We start from the raw sequence: 13,701 nt of genomic DNA, 5'->3' as shown, positions 1-13,701 counted from the left end.
TTGGAGAAAGGGTTAATTTAATCAAAAGGGCTGAAGGTGATAGAGTAAAGAGAGGTGTAAGAAAATTGATGTCTTTAAAATACTTAATGTTAAGCCAGTAATGGGCAAGGAATTTTTACTTGAAGAAACTGAAATAAGAGACCAATTATTATTATATCATTAACATTATATATTTATTATTAATACAATCATGTGTGTTTACTATGATAAATTACATTATATAATTTTAATATGATAATATATGATTAATATAATTAATATTGATTAATTATGGCCACTGTCTTAAGCTTATTTAGGGGCTATAGTTTTAGGTAACATGTTTCAGATATAATACAATATAGTTTGGATCTCGACTGCTTCTTGCTGTTTGCGGCCATAGGATTTCAGTATTTTATCCCCAATCTAGTGTCAAGTACTTTGGAGAAGAAGTGGGAAACGAATCAGTGCTTCCTGAATCAGATTAAATGTAACTGGAAAATATTTAACAAAATAAATAAAAATACAATGAAACAGATAGCATTTTCAAAACAATATGCACCCACAGGGATTAGTGGCACCCATCTTTGAGTTTGACTCCACCTCTCTAGACTTCATAGATGGTGATTTCCCCATATCATCTGAGTCGTCAGGCAGCAGCCCCAGTTATATCTGACAGGTAATTTGACCTGAGGTGGCAATTTCAGGAGTTCTTGTCCCTATATAATAACTGAGAATTGTTCAACAGAAAGCATGAATGGGAGACATAACAAGAGATTCTGAACCAGCCATGGCAGCTGTCATTTTGTGTTTACATTGTCCATATTTGGTACTTAAACCTTTATTTTTCTCAAAGTTATAAAACTATGATAGGATGATTAAAAATAATGATGACATGCAATTTTTATTATGCAAGTTTCTATATGAGAAGTACCAGCACGCATTATGGAAAAACTGTCTGTTTCTGAAACTTATTAGCTGATTGACTTTGGGCAAGTAAATAACTTTCTTGAGCCTTGATTTCTTCATCTGCAAAATCAAGAATGATATGAATGATTTACTTCATAGAGTAGTTGTGAAGAAAGTGCTCTGTGAGCCATAACACTCTTAATTATTCTCATTAATAATATTAATTATCATTACTTTAGAGATTCCTGGTTTCATTAGAATACAGGCACTCTTTCCACCAACATACTTCACACACAATCACCTTTATACCTGAGGAGACTATCTTCAAGATGGCTCAAAAATTCCTTACCAACCTAGTCAATCTTGTGTTGTTATTAATCAAAAATAATTAAACAATATAAATCATATGTCACCAAGTTAAGTATGTGTTGCCTGATTAAATTGGTACCATTTTGGCTGCAACCACAGTACCTCTCTCTCAGTACTCTGTAAACAGAAGCAAAGAATTTGCAGGAAAAAAAATAGGACTAAGCAAATGTTGGTGTGTTTTACTCAAGATAGTACCACTATCCAAATTAAGCACTAAGCCAACCTTCTAACATTTACTTATAAACTTCATTCTTAGCTTAATTACTACTTCCTCAGCCAGTTCACATTTTTAGTGCTTTTTGTGTGCCAGATATTGTGCCAAATATAAAGAAAAACAAAAGGCTGTCCTTGCCTTCATAGAACTTACAATCTGATAGGGAAGACAACATGTAAGCAACTATCGACAAGCAGGCTTTGGACAGGATAAATTGAAGATAATATACTGAGGGACTAAGCTGATTAAGAAAGACAGGGGATGAGATTTTAGCTGGGACTTGAAAGAAACCAGAGAAGGGGGGAGGTACAGGAAGGGAGGGGAAGAAATTTCCAAATGGGGATACAGCAAGTAAAATATAGTTGGAAGATAAAATGTTTTGTTCAAGAAACAGCAAGGAGGTTATCGTCCTCAGATCTGAGAGTAAGTGAGGGTGGAGGTATAATAAGACTGGAAAAAGTGGTGGGGGAAGGATGGCAGGAAGAATTCTTTTTCTGACTGTTGAAAGGACATGGTTTTCTGAAGACATAAGTTCCCTGGGATATGGGTAAAGTGTGAAAAAAGAATGAGTCATTCCCAATAATACCTGAAGCGAATTACAGACCAATCTTGGCTTTTCTAACCTCTTGAACTCTAAAGGCAAAGGTCAAAATGTGCCATCAGGACAGCCTTTTGTACAGACACACTGGTTAGAACACCCAAATTGGGCACTACTTTCCATATGCTGCACATCAAAAGCCTTGATTAAAGCTTAGAGAAGCCTAGACACGCAGAAATTGCTTTTGTTGGGGAATAAGACTATAAACACAAACTGCCAGTGAGAGAAGAAAAATTAAATCCATCTTACCTGATTTTCCAGGAAATTCTCTGTCAAATAGGAAATAACATGATATACACGCTCATCAGCTAATATCCTTATATCATTGAAATAAACTTTTCTTAGCTATTCTTATGAAAGACTAGGATGTTACTTTTGATGGCACAAATCTTTATTTTTTGTTTCTCAATCAATATCAGAGCTTTATTTGGCTCAATTCCCAACAAACACATCATCACTCGCTCAAAATCAAGGCACCAACTCCCATTTGGGGGAAAAAGGAGGAAAAAATTACAATTATTTCTCTGGATTTTCTTTCTTCCTCAAAATAAACCTGCAGTTTTCCCTACTTTTGACTTTGATTTATTCCTCATATTAAAAGGTTTTTTTTTCCATTTTTAAAAATTTAATAGTTTTTATTTACCAGATATATGCATAGGTAATTTTACAACATTGACAGTTGCCAGACCTTTTGTTCTAATTTTTCCCCTCCTTCCCCCCCCAGATGGCAGGTTGACCAATACATGTGAAACATGTTAGAGTATAAATTAAATACAATATATGTATACATGTCCAAACAGTTGTAAAAGATTTTTTCTTCATGTTGATAACACACATACATATACAAAAATCTCTCACCCACTGTAAGAGTGTTAGTGAAATTCTGACACTTCAGAATAATGCACCACCAGCTCTCTCTGTGAAGTTAATAAGAAACTGCTTTCTTTGCCTAAAAAAACTGTAGGAAGCAGTTTCACTACCTGTTTCTAAGGGTGAAAACTGTGAAAACTGCCTATCTGGGTCAAATAAAAAACTTGACAGTGAAAAATGGGGGGAGAAAAACTTCTTGGGTGGGAAGGTGAATAGGGGTGTGTGTGTGTGTGTGTGTGTGTGTGTGTGTGCATGTATGCACCTGTGTGTGCAGTAGCATCTAGCTCTAAAGTTTGAGCTACTCAATAATAGCCAGTAAATATTTATTAATTATCTAATATGTTCCAGGTACTGTGCTAAGCATTAAGAATATAAAAAAGGGTAAAAGACAGTCCTTGCACTTGAGGAGATCACAGTGTAGTAGAAAGAGAAACTCTAATGACAGAACTATTTCTCTCTGCTGTCTCTTGGCCAATGCCAAGAACAAATGGCCAAAATTCTTTTGCCACCAAAAAAACCAAAAAAACCCACTGTGACCCTTTAGCAGTTTCTCTTGTTGCAGTTCCCTATACTCCTCCTTACAATTCTGTTCTCTTCTCTCTTTTCTTCCATTGGAGAATCAGATTCAGAGGATTTTTACTCACAATTAGCCTGAGACCATATCCATATTGAGGAGATACTTTTTCTTTTTTCCTGCTTTTTTTTGCCCAACAAACAAAAAGTTTGCTCAAGCTCTAATAGGAGATAAACAAACTGAGAAATATAGTTTGATATCCTGACTACTCATGGAGACCTAACTGGTAATAGTGAAATCAACAAATCAGAAATTATTTCTTAATATCCAACAGTATGCCCTGCATTGTGCTAACTACAGTGGGAAGGATAGGAGTAGAAGCAAAAAAATTAGTCCCTGCCCTCAAGAAGTTTATAGTCAAAAGAGGAAATAACATGCAAATAAATATGTATAAACAAGATATATACAATGTAAATTGGAGACAGCAGAGGAAAGGGGGACAGAAAAGGTTTTTTTTTTTTTTTTGTTTTGTTTTTTGTTTTTGCAGGTGAGATTTTAGCTGAGATTTAAAGGAAGCCAGGAGGTAGAGATAAGGGAGAGAACTCCAGGTATGAGAGATAACTAGTGAAAAAGCAAAGTCAAGTATTTATTAAACATTTATTATGTGCCATTGTACTAAGCTCTAGAGATGCAAAGGAGGCCAAAATAGTCCATGTTCTAAGCTCACATTCTAATAAAAATATCTATTGGAATTTATGAGGAAGTAGCAACTTTCCTTCCAAACTATCTAGACAATATAACCATGTAAAGATTATCTGAAAATATTCTATTGTTTTCTCTATCCGGGTGACAAAATTGCTAGAATAAGTGTTCAGGGGAATTTGCAGAATACTTGGCTCTAGAGATATTCAAGAAAAGAGTAGATTAGCAGTCATGAGCTCTTTTGTATTATTTCTATGCCTTTTTGTCTTCTTTTGGCATTTTGTGCCACTTAAATGGCACATGTCCTTTCTCCCCTATTAATTTATAAGTTTCTTAGAGGTAGAAACCAATTTAATCAATTTTTATATCCCCCATGCATTGAGCATAATGCCTGACAGATAGCAGGTGCTCAGTATATATTATATGAATGTATTGGCCTAAAATGGAATGTGCACCAGGTGCTACCAAATACTCCTTATCCTATTTCTTCTGAGAAGTTCTGCCAGCTGCCCTTGCCACAAGAGACTATATTTGATGCCTTCTCCTTTGCTAGAATCAAAGACTAGCATGGGTCTATATCTTTTTCTCTCCCCCTCCCCCGCCAAGAATTGTAAATCATTTTGTGGCCTGTGTCCATTTTTATCTTCCCCAACATGTAGCTGTAGATGTTGTTTGATGAATGAATTGGATCATGAATTTGACTGAGCAACACCACTTCTCTATTAGCAGCCCCAAACATCAATCAAAAAATGCTTATTAAGGGTCTATTTTGTGCAAAGTGCTAATGAAGTGTGAAAATGATACAAAAATGTATGAAAACCAAAAAAAAAAAAGAAGAAGGGGGGATCAAACTATGGCATCCTTCTAACCATTTTTATGTTATGAACATCTTTGGCAGTCTGGTGAAACTTAATAGGCTCCTTCCCAGAATAATTTTTTAAAATAATTGAAGGAAATGCTACATTTAATTTGGAGGTAAGTGAAAATAAAGATGAAATTTCTCCCCATTCAAGTTCACATGATCCGATGAAATCTGTCTAGAGACATTTCTTCTGGATGGTTTAATCACCTTCCTGAAGTTTGGGGGCCAAAACCATCTGGTACCAAGTGGTAAAAATCAGGCTAAAGTTACCTTCTCTCATTTTGTTAACTAAAGATTCTGAAAAAAATTTATCAAATCTTACTCATCTCTTCAGGAGATTTCCTTATTGCCATCATGATTACAGACTGATTTTTTGAGTTCCCTCCCAACACTTTTATACAATGATACCTAAGATTTGTTCACATCTTGTGAAGATGTAACAGGCTCATGCCCACACTACCCAACAGTTTTAGAACAGGAAATGAAGAATATTGTATCTGGGGGCAAATGACGCAGATTGGGGTTTGGCTTAGGGACTAGGGATTGACACCCTTGAAAAAAGATGTTCTTAACCTGAGGTACATGATCTTGGTGGTTGTTACTGTAATGAACATTTTGGTAATGATATTTCATTATAATTCATTTCCCTTGCAATCCTATGTATTTTATTTTATTCATTTAAAAACATTAACTCCAGAAGGGGTCTCTTAAGTTGTACCAGGTTGCTAAAGAGGTACAAAAGGTTAACTATTAAAGGCAGGATTAGTAAAGTTCTTTTGGTCCCCACCTTCCTTCTGGAGAAAATCCAAAAACTTTGAGACATCTTTCTTCTAGGATTTCTTCATTCATCAGAATTCTCATTCTATAGCATTCTCATGCTATACATTCTTGAGCAAGTCAGCCCTTCTTTATGGCCTCAGTTCCTTGCTCCATTAAATGCGAGGTATTCACTATCATTCTTGCCTTCTTTAAATCTACAATCCTATTACCTCAGTTAGTCCTCAGCCCCTGAACATAATGTGTGATTTGGGGTAATTCTGAATCTAAGTTTTCCTAAACTGTAAAATGAGGGTATTGTGCTTGATCAAAGCTTCTTAATATGGAGTAAACTTTTAAAAAAAAATTTTGATAGCGGTATTTCAATATAATTGGTTTCTATGGCAATCCTATGTGCTTTACTTTATTCACTTAAAAGAATTATTCTGAAAAAGGGCCCACAGACTTCACCAGATTTCCCAAATGACACAAAAATAGTTAAGAATCCCAGCTTTTTTTCTCTGAGGCAATTGGGGTTAAATGACTTGCCCAGGGTCACACAGATAGAATATATTAACTGTCTAAGGTCACATTTGAACTCAGGTGCTCCTGACTTCGAAGCTGGTGCTTTATCCACTGCACCAACTAGCTGCCTCAAGAACCCCAACTTTTAAAGAATGACAGGAAAGAGAGAAGATGGACAACGACAATCCATCAAATGAGTTGGACTAGATAATTTCTCCCTTTTTCTGAGGTTCCTTCCAACCCTAAATCCTGTGAATTCCCACAAATTGTGTCACAGTTTTGTTGTCATGTAAAAATGACTAATTTTCTAAATATGGGACTTTGTCTAGAGAACAGGTAGCCTGACTGAGCCCGTTCTTTAGATATTGTATTTTCATTGGCTAAGAACCTCTGCTTCAGCCTGGAGCTGTTATTATGAATCATTCAAGAGATGGAGGTGATTCTGACTTGAAGCCGGACTACAGGTCCAGTGTGGGTTTGGAAGCAGTTATATTTTTGTGGTTTGACTAACCCTTTTTTTAAATGAGTGTGTCACTAGAGAAACGTGAGCTCTTGGCTTTTCGATTACTGTAGCTCACCCTGGAGAGTTTCATACACATTGAGTCATCATCTCTACAGGTGACTGATAGACATCTGTGCTGTTTAAGTTACCGTAACTCAGAGATGAGGGGATTTGATCAGTGTGAGTTGCTTGCACGTGAAGGTGTGAGGTTCTTCTATCTTCTTAACAATGAACAATGGTTGTTTCTCTAACCACAGAATTCAGTTACTTATTTCCACTCATCCAAAAGTTTTCGTTTTCTTTTTTCTTCTTAGTGTTTTGCCTCTCACAACTTTTAGCACTCAGCTGTTTTCTAGCAAAATACTACTGCAGGTGTTAAAGTTAGGCCTAGCTAAGTGAAATAAGCTAATGGGAGAGAAGATTAAGACCCAGAATTAGTGAAATGTTTTCATCCTGGAGTAACTGTCGTGGACCTCCTCCCTTCGATGAAGATGCTGAGAGGACCCTGTCAAGAGGCTAAATTAATTAGAGCAGGTGGGGTGGAGCACTAAATATTACATTAAGCTTCATCATTTAGGTACTACTCTCAAGGGGTTGTTTGGGAAGTTTAAAGCTTTACTGGACTGTATTTTTTCAGACTGAAATCTCAACAGAGCAGCATTCAGAAATATATTCTTCTTAGAAGTGGAACATTAGAACCCATGGTAAAATTGCCTATGGTCCACTTTTCCATTAAGATTTATTATTGAGCAAAGAAGAAGTTTGATTTGCTGCTTATTTTATTCTCTCCTCAGGTTTGGCCTTGAACAATCACCTTGGCTTATAGGTGTTAGGGACTGTAGAAGTGGATGTGTCCATTTTGCTGGTCTGTCTGTTTATCAAATCCATTCTGCTTACTGTCACTTCCTAAAATACCATTTTTCAACACATGCTTCCCTTGTTCATATATAGGGAATCTCTTTTGGATCTAAGCCAATCTCAGCCTGACATCCATGGTCCTCCATTAACCAGTTCTACTGTACCCATCCAACCTTAGTCCTCACTTCAACCCAACGATGCCATTTTTTTCCATATACATATTGCTTCTTTTTCCCTATGTGTTTTCACTTGATCTAGTCCCTGATTCTATCTCTCTGGTACTTTAAATTCCATTCATCCTTTATAGCCCATCTCACCTTACTTCCTCCACGAAGACTTCCCTGACATAATCCAAAATTACTTTTTGTTTCCAAGCATTTCAATCTTACATTTTGTCATCACTTTTTCTACAATTATTTCACTTAGTTTTTAATTCTTTTTTCAATTATGTTGTAGGCTCCTAAGATTCAGAGACCATACATATCATCTCTTTTTATATCTCCAAAAGTACTAAAAAAAAAAAAAAACCCAGTAAGCATTCTACAAATGATGGCTGAAGTTGTTAGTGAAACTTAAAAGATGTCATTGTTCTATATTTCTTAAAATTAAAGAATGCTTTATAGAAGTTGCAGTGACATGATTTGACATCATAATTCTATGTAAAGGGGCAGCTAAGCATTGCAATGGATGGAGCACTGGTCAATGTTAGTAGTCAGGAGGAACTGAGTTCAAATCCAGTCTTAGATACTTGACATTTCCTAGCGGTGTGACCCTGAGCAAGACATTTAACCCTGATTGTCTCACCAAAATAATAAGTAGTAGTATTATATGTAAAAAATAAAAAGTCTATAGAAGATGAATGAGATGTGATGAGTATTTTAGAGCTTATAAAATTATGGAATGAAAAAAGCAATGTCAAAGGTCTCTGCCAAAATTGCTTAACAAGTCCTTCATAATCTCTCCTTTGTTCACCTGCTACTCATTTGCCATCTCTGCTAACTATCCAACCCAGTCTGCCCTGTGGCTTGGAAACCTCTGCTTTCTGACACACAACACCTACACATCCAGAGGAGGCTAGGGCAAGCTTTCAGAATTGCTCATCAGTCCGAGATGAGAAATAGGAAGGGGAAACTGTAAGAAGAGTGTTTCAGTTAAAGGCAAGACAAGTCCTAATAAACACTCATGTATTGATCATGGACCCATTATTTAATTGTATAATAAGAAAACATTTTCTGAAAGAACTTTTGACTCTAGCTGCCCATTATAAAAGCTTATTATCCCTTTCCCACTTATGGACTCAGTCAGATGATTGAGTATAATTGAGCAATGTGAAATAGATGGTTTTTAAAGATTAAAAAATAACTTTGATAAATTTTTGATTGATAAGCATTTATTTTTATCTCCTTCCTATTTCACCTCGTATATTAAAACCTCAAAACAAATTCCTGTCCAAAAATGTATTTCTAATTCTGTCTCTTGAATCCATTCCCTCTCTGTTAGGAGGTGGATAGCAAAGATCACAATCAGTCCCTTGGAGTCATGATTGGTCATTGCAGTGTTCAGAGTCCTAAGATATTTGTCTTTACAATATTGTGTGTATATATGTATCTGTATAAGAATATATGTGGGGGTAATGTGTGTCTTTGTGTTTATATGTGTGTGTGTTTATTTTTTTTTCTTGTCTTCTTGGATTTTTGTGGATCTTTTCCATCACTTCTTACAACACAGTAGTGATATTCCCTTATTTTCTTATGCCATAATTTGTTCAGCCATTCAAAAATTGCTCCTTAGTTTCCAATTCTTTGACACTACAAAAAGAGTTACTATAAATATTTCTGTACAAATGGGTCCTTTCTCTTTCTTTGATCTCCTTGTGAGAGATACTTTCACCAATTGAACATTACCATCCACTGCAACACTTCTCCCTGAGCTGACTAAAATTGTTGGCAGAAAACAAGAGGCAAAGGGTTGCCAGTTTTAGGGAGGATGTTGGACATGATAGGAGTACAAAACCATCCTTTGTAATTCAGGGCAGTTCACCAGTCATTTCAGCCCAATCTTAATGTGTCTACATCTCTCCCAAAATTTTGTCCAGGAGATGACAATAAAACTGTTGCTCACCCTAATATTAGTGGCTGATGGTCTCTGACAGGGATCAAACCTATATTACTCCATAAAGGGTTAGTATTATTTGCATTCCATGTTCTATAATGGACCACACAATCTCCCACCATCTGAAAACTCTGAATAATTCTGAGATCTCCATGACTGTAGGGCTCCAGTTGTAACCTATTCTTTTCTGTCTTGTAGGTGAAAAGCATCATTGCTTTGAAGTCAATTATAATTCCAGCTATATGTTTGAGAAGGAAAGTGAGATGATGCAGACTCGGATGATGGATCAGGCCATTAATAATGCCATCACCTACCTGGGAGCTGAGGCCCTGCGTCCCTTAGTGCAGACCCCTCCTGCCCCAACCTCAGAGATGGTCCCAGTTATCAGCAGCATGTACCCCATTGCACTTACACGCACAGAGATGGCTAATGGTGGCCCTCAGGACCTAGAGAAGAAAAATGTCCACCTATCAGACAAGTGCCTGCCTTCTGAAAGAGGCCTCTCTCCCAACAACAGTGGCCATGACTCCACAGATACAGATAGCAACCATGAAGAACGCCAGAATCACACCTATCTGCAGAACCACATGATTCCTCCCCGGGCCAGGAATGGGATGCCACCCCTGAAGGAGCTGTCCCACTCCTATGAACTTCTCAAACCCCCACCCATCTGCCCTCGAGATACCATCAAAGTGATTAACAAAGATGGAGAGGTAATGGGTGTGTTCAGGTGTGACCACTGCCGAGTCCTCTTCCTGGATTATGTGATGTTCACCATTCACATGGGCTGTCATGGTTTTCGTGACCCTTTTGAGTGTAATATGTGTGGGTACCGGAGCCATGACAGGTATGAATTCTCCTCTCACATTGCTAGAGGAGAACACAGAATCATATTAAAGTAAATAGCTCAGTTACCTCTCAGAGATTTATATATTGAGCATCATTTAAAAAAACAACAGCAGCAGCAAACAACCAACATCTTCATTTTGCCAAAGCTATACAACTTCAAGTGATTTTCCATATCGGTTCTGATATAAAAAAGTGTAATGTCTACATTGACCACCTAAGAGATCTATTCTCAATCAATAATTTCTCTAGATCCATTGTATTTGTATTGAGAGATGAGTTTTTATAGCATTTTTTTCCTCAGGGATTTTATACTGCAAACAAGGGAACCTTTCATCCTCCCCTTCTACAATAACACAACTCAACTCTTTGTTGAAAAGTTTGTCAAACAATCCTCTGGCTGTTCTCTATGAAAACTTGGAGGTGTCATCTATTCAGCATCATAAACAGGGACAATTGACCTTGACCAGAAAACTGACTCAGACTTCTGTATGCACTCAAATCTTGGACTACATAGATTTTTCAGCAGGGTGTGAGGGAAGATATTACCAATTACCATGTAAAGAAGGGGAAGAATAGCAATGTGATAGTTTATGTGATTCAAGGGACCTAATTCAGCATTTGAAGACCCCAAACTCAACACCAAATATGCTTTAGACCAGCAGCGCCCTCCAAAACAGTGCTGTGTTCATCCTGCTTCTCATTACTATCTTTCCTCCCCCAATTCTCTAAGAACTGTTTTTGGTTAAGCAAGATACTGTGAAAGGAATTATATATAAGAAGAGTCATCTTTTATAAACAAAGACATATGGTCATTAAAACATAACAAATTGTCCATAATGGAACTCAGCACCAACTTCCTTTCCCCAGAGATGGGATGAGGAGTTATCTTAGGAGGAAGAGAAATGGTTCAACAGTTTAAACAGTAGAAACAACTGTCTACATGATCAATCAGCAAGCATTCATTAAGTGCCTACTGTATGCCAGGTACCATGTTCTTCTGACCTTTCACAATTTATTGTAACAAAGTCAAGATCTGCCAACCAACCCAAGCCCAGAGATTTTTATAAGATTAAAAAAACTGCTTAGTTGCATATTACCTCCCCTACCTCTAAGGAAGGTTAACTACTTGCTGGAAAATCATAAGGATAGTGTTTTTCAGGCCAGATGTCTATCAGCAGAGAACTAATCCTTCTTATTATCTCCAGTCATCCTGCCCTGTATCTGGCCACTGGACCCAGGAGGAGGAGAAAGTGAAGCTGGTGACTTTGCACAACTCTCCCTCGCTTAAATCCAAATCACTTGCATGTCCTGGCATCATCTCCCTGATGTCCTGGTCCTCTTCCAGAATGAAGGATAAACAACCCTTCTGATGCCATGAGATCCTTAGTAAGATAACAGGTTTACATTTTGATAGAGCTGATCCACCAAATTCTCCAAATATTAAGCATCTGCTTTGTGAAAGGCACCAGACAGAAACTTTGGGTATGCAAAAATAAAAATGACAGAATCCTCTCTCCTAAGACACTCATATTCATCTGCTCTCCATTAAAAGAACTATATCAATCACAATTGTGATGGAGAGGATTGATAACCCTTAATATAAAAGAAAGATATGGAACAGAGAAAAGAGTTCTGGACTAAGAAGATCTTCTAGTTCCAACTCTGCCATTCCCTGTATGACTTTTGGCAAGTCATTATATTTCTCAAGAGCCTTCATTTCTTCATCTGCAAAACAGGGTGTCTGATTAGACAATCGCTAAAATTCCTTCTTGTTCTGACAGTCTGATATTGGGATAACTACAAAGCCTTTTGAAGCTTTCTAATCTATTAGAACTAAGTAGTATCATTAATGTATATGTGTGTGCATAATTAATGAATGTTGCACTTTTTTTTATATTGAACATTGATTTGATGTGCAAATATATTTGTTTTTTCTTAAACATCACATCCTGAGGGAGATGAAGAGGGACTTAAAGGGAAAAAATATCTTGATTCTTTCCCAAAATATATACAAAAGGTAATACAATTAGCTTCAAAGAAAATTTTATCTCAAATTAGGAGAAATTCTGCTTGGTGGAACAATTTTATGCTGCCCATTTACAAGTGAGATTAAATTTCATTGAGAATTTCTACTAAATCTCAAATTCCTGGATGATTATGTGATTTATGTGATTTCATTGATAGAGGGGGCTTTTGGTGAGAAAAACCCCCTCTATTGAAACAGAGCTACAGTTGTTCTGAAATTTACAGTCTTAGGGATTTGCCTGGGATATTGAAAATTGTTCAGAATCCCAAAGGCAGATGGATGTCAGAAGCAGTGTTTTAACTTGGATCTTTCTGAGAACAGGGACAGCTACCTCTCCTCTGCAGTAGCTGTTAGCTTTAATAGGATGTGGGCTCAGAAGGGATAGCTTATTGCATTGGATAACTATGATATTAAAACGTATCCAATTTTCATATGCCAACTATTGAAAGACTTTTTGTTTAAGTTCAAACTCAGCTTAGATACTATTAAAAATTAAACATTCTCCTCTTGATTGTACAAATCACAAATCATCCTTTGCAACTTTGCCTTTTCTCACTCATGAGATGTCACCTAGGATGTTACTTAGTGGCAATAGAGGCAGCTTGCTAGAAAGAATCTTGGATTTGGAAGCTGGGAGATCTGGTTTCTAGTCCTGGCTCTTTCTCAAGCTGACTGTGTGACTTTGACAAGTCTTCAGGCTAACTTATCTATAAAATAAAGGCTTGGACGAAATATTCTCTAAGGTGTCTAGCTACTTCTATGTCATTTTCAATCCCTCCCTGTATGGCACTTTGTGCTAAGTAAGATCCCCGGTAAAAATAAAATAAAATAAAGAAAAGAAAAGAAAAGAAAAGAAAAGAAAAGAAAAGAAAAGAAAAGAAAAGAAAAGAAAAGAAAAGAAAAGAAAAGAAAAGAAAAGAAAAAGAAAAGGAAAGGAAAGGAAAAAAGAACTTCTCTTATTAAGATTTAACAAATTTGTTTGAGTATTTAGGAGGTTGGGGAAGAGAAAGTGTTTGTAGATAAATGTTAGGTCACCTTAACAGAAAATTCTCACAAGAT

The 13,701-nt window shown here is 36.6% G+C and overlaps 1 protein-coding gene across 3 annotated transcripts in view; it reads left to right on the top strand.

The window, feature by feature from the left end:
• IKZF3 (IKAROS family zinc finger 3) overlaps nucleotides 1–13,166 on the top strand; it is a 78,592-nt gene extending 65,426 nt beyond the window's left edge. For all 3 annotated transcript variants that reach the window (XM_074261401.1, XM_074261402.1, XM_074261403.1), the window contains one exon: nucleotides 9,966–13,166. In XM_074261401.1, coding sequence (XP_074117502.1) covers nucleotides 9,966–10,669 — 704 coding nt within the window. In that variant the 3' untranslated portion in view covers nucleotides 10,670–13,166. The remainder of the gene's footprint in view (nucleotides 1–9,965) is intronic.
• Nucleotides 13,167–13,701: the final 535 nt, after the last annotated feature.

The sequence above is a fragment of the Sminthopsis crassicaudata genome, chromosome 4 (assembly GCF_048593235.1).
Source record: "Sminthopsis crassicaudata isolate SCR6 chromosome 4, ASM4859323v1, whole genome shotgun sequence".
Classification (NCBI taxonomy): domain Eukaryota; kingdom Metazoa; phylum Chordata; class Mammalia; order Dasyuromorphia; family Dasyuridae; genus Sminthopsis; species Sminthopsis crassicaudata.
The sequence above is the reverse complement of the archived record's forward strand: the minus strand, read 5'-3'. Positions and strand labels throughout refer to the sequence as shown.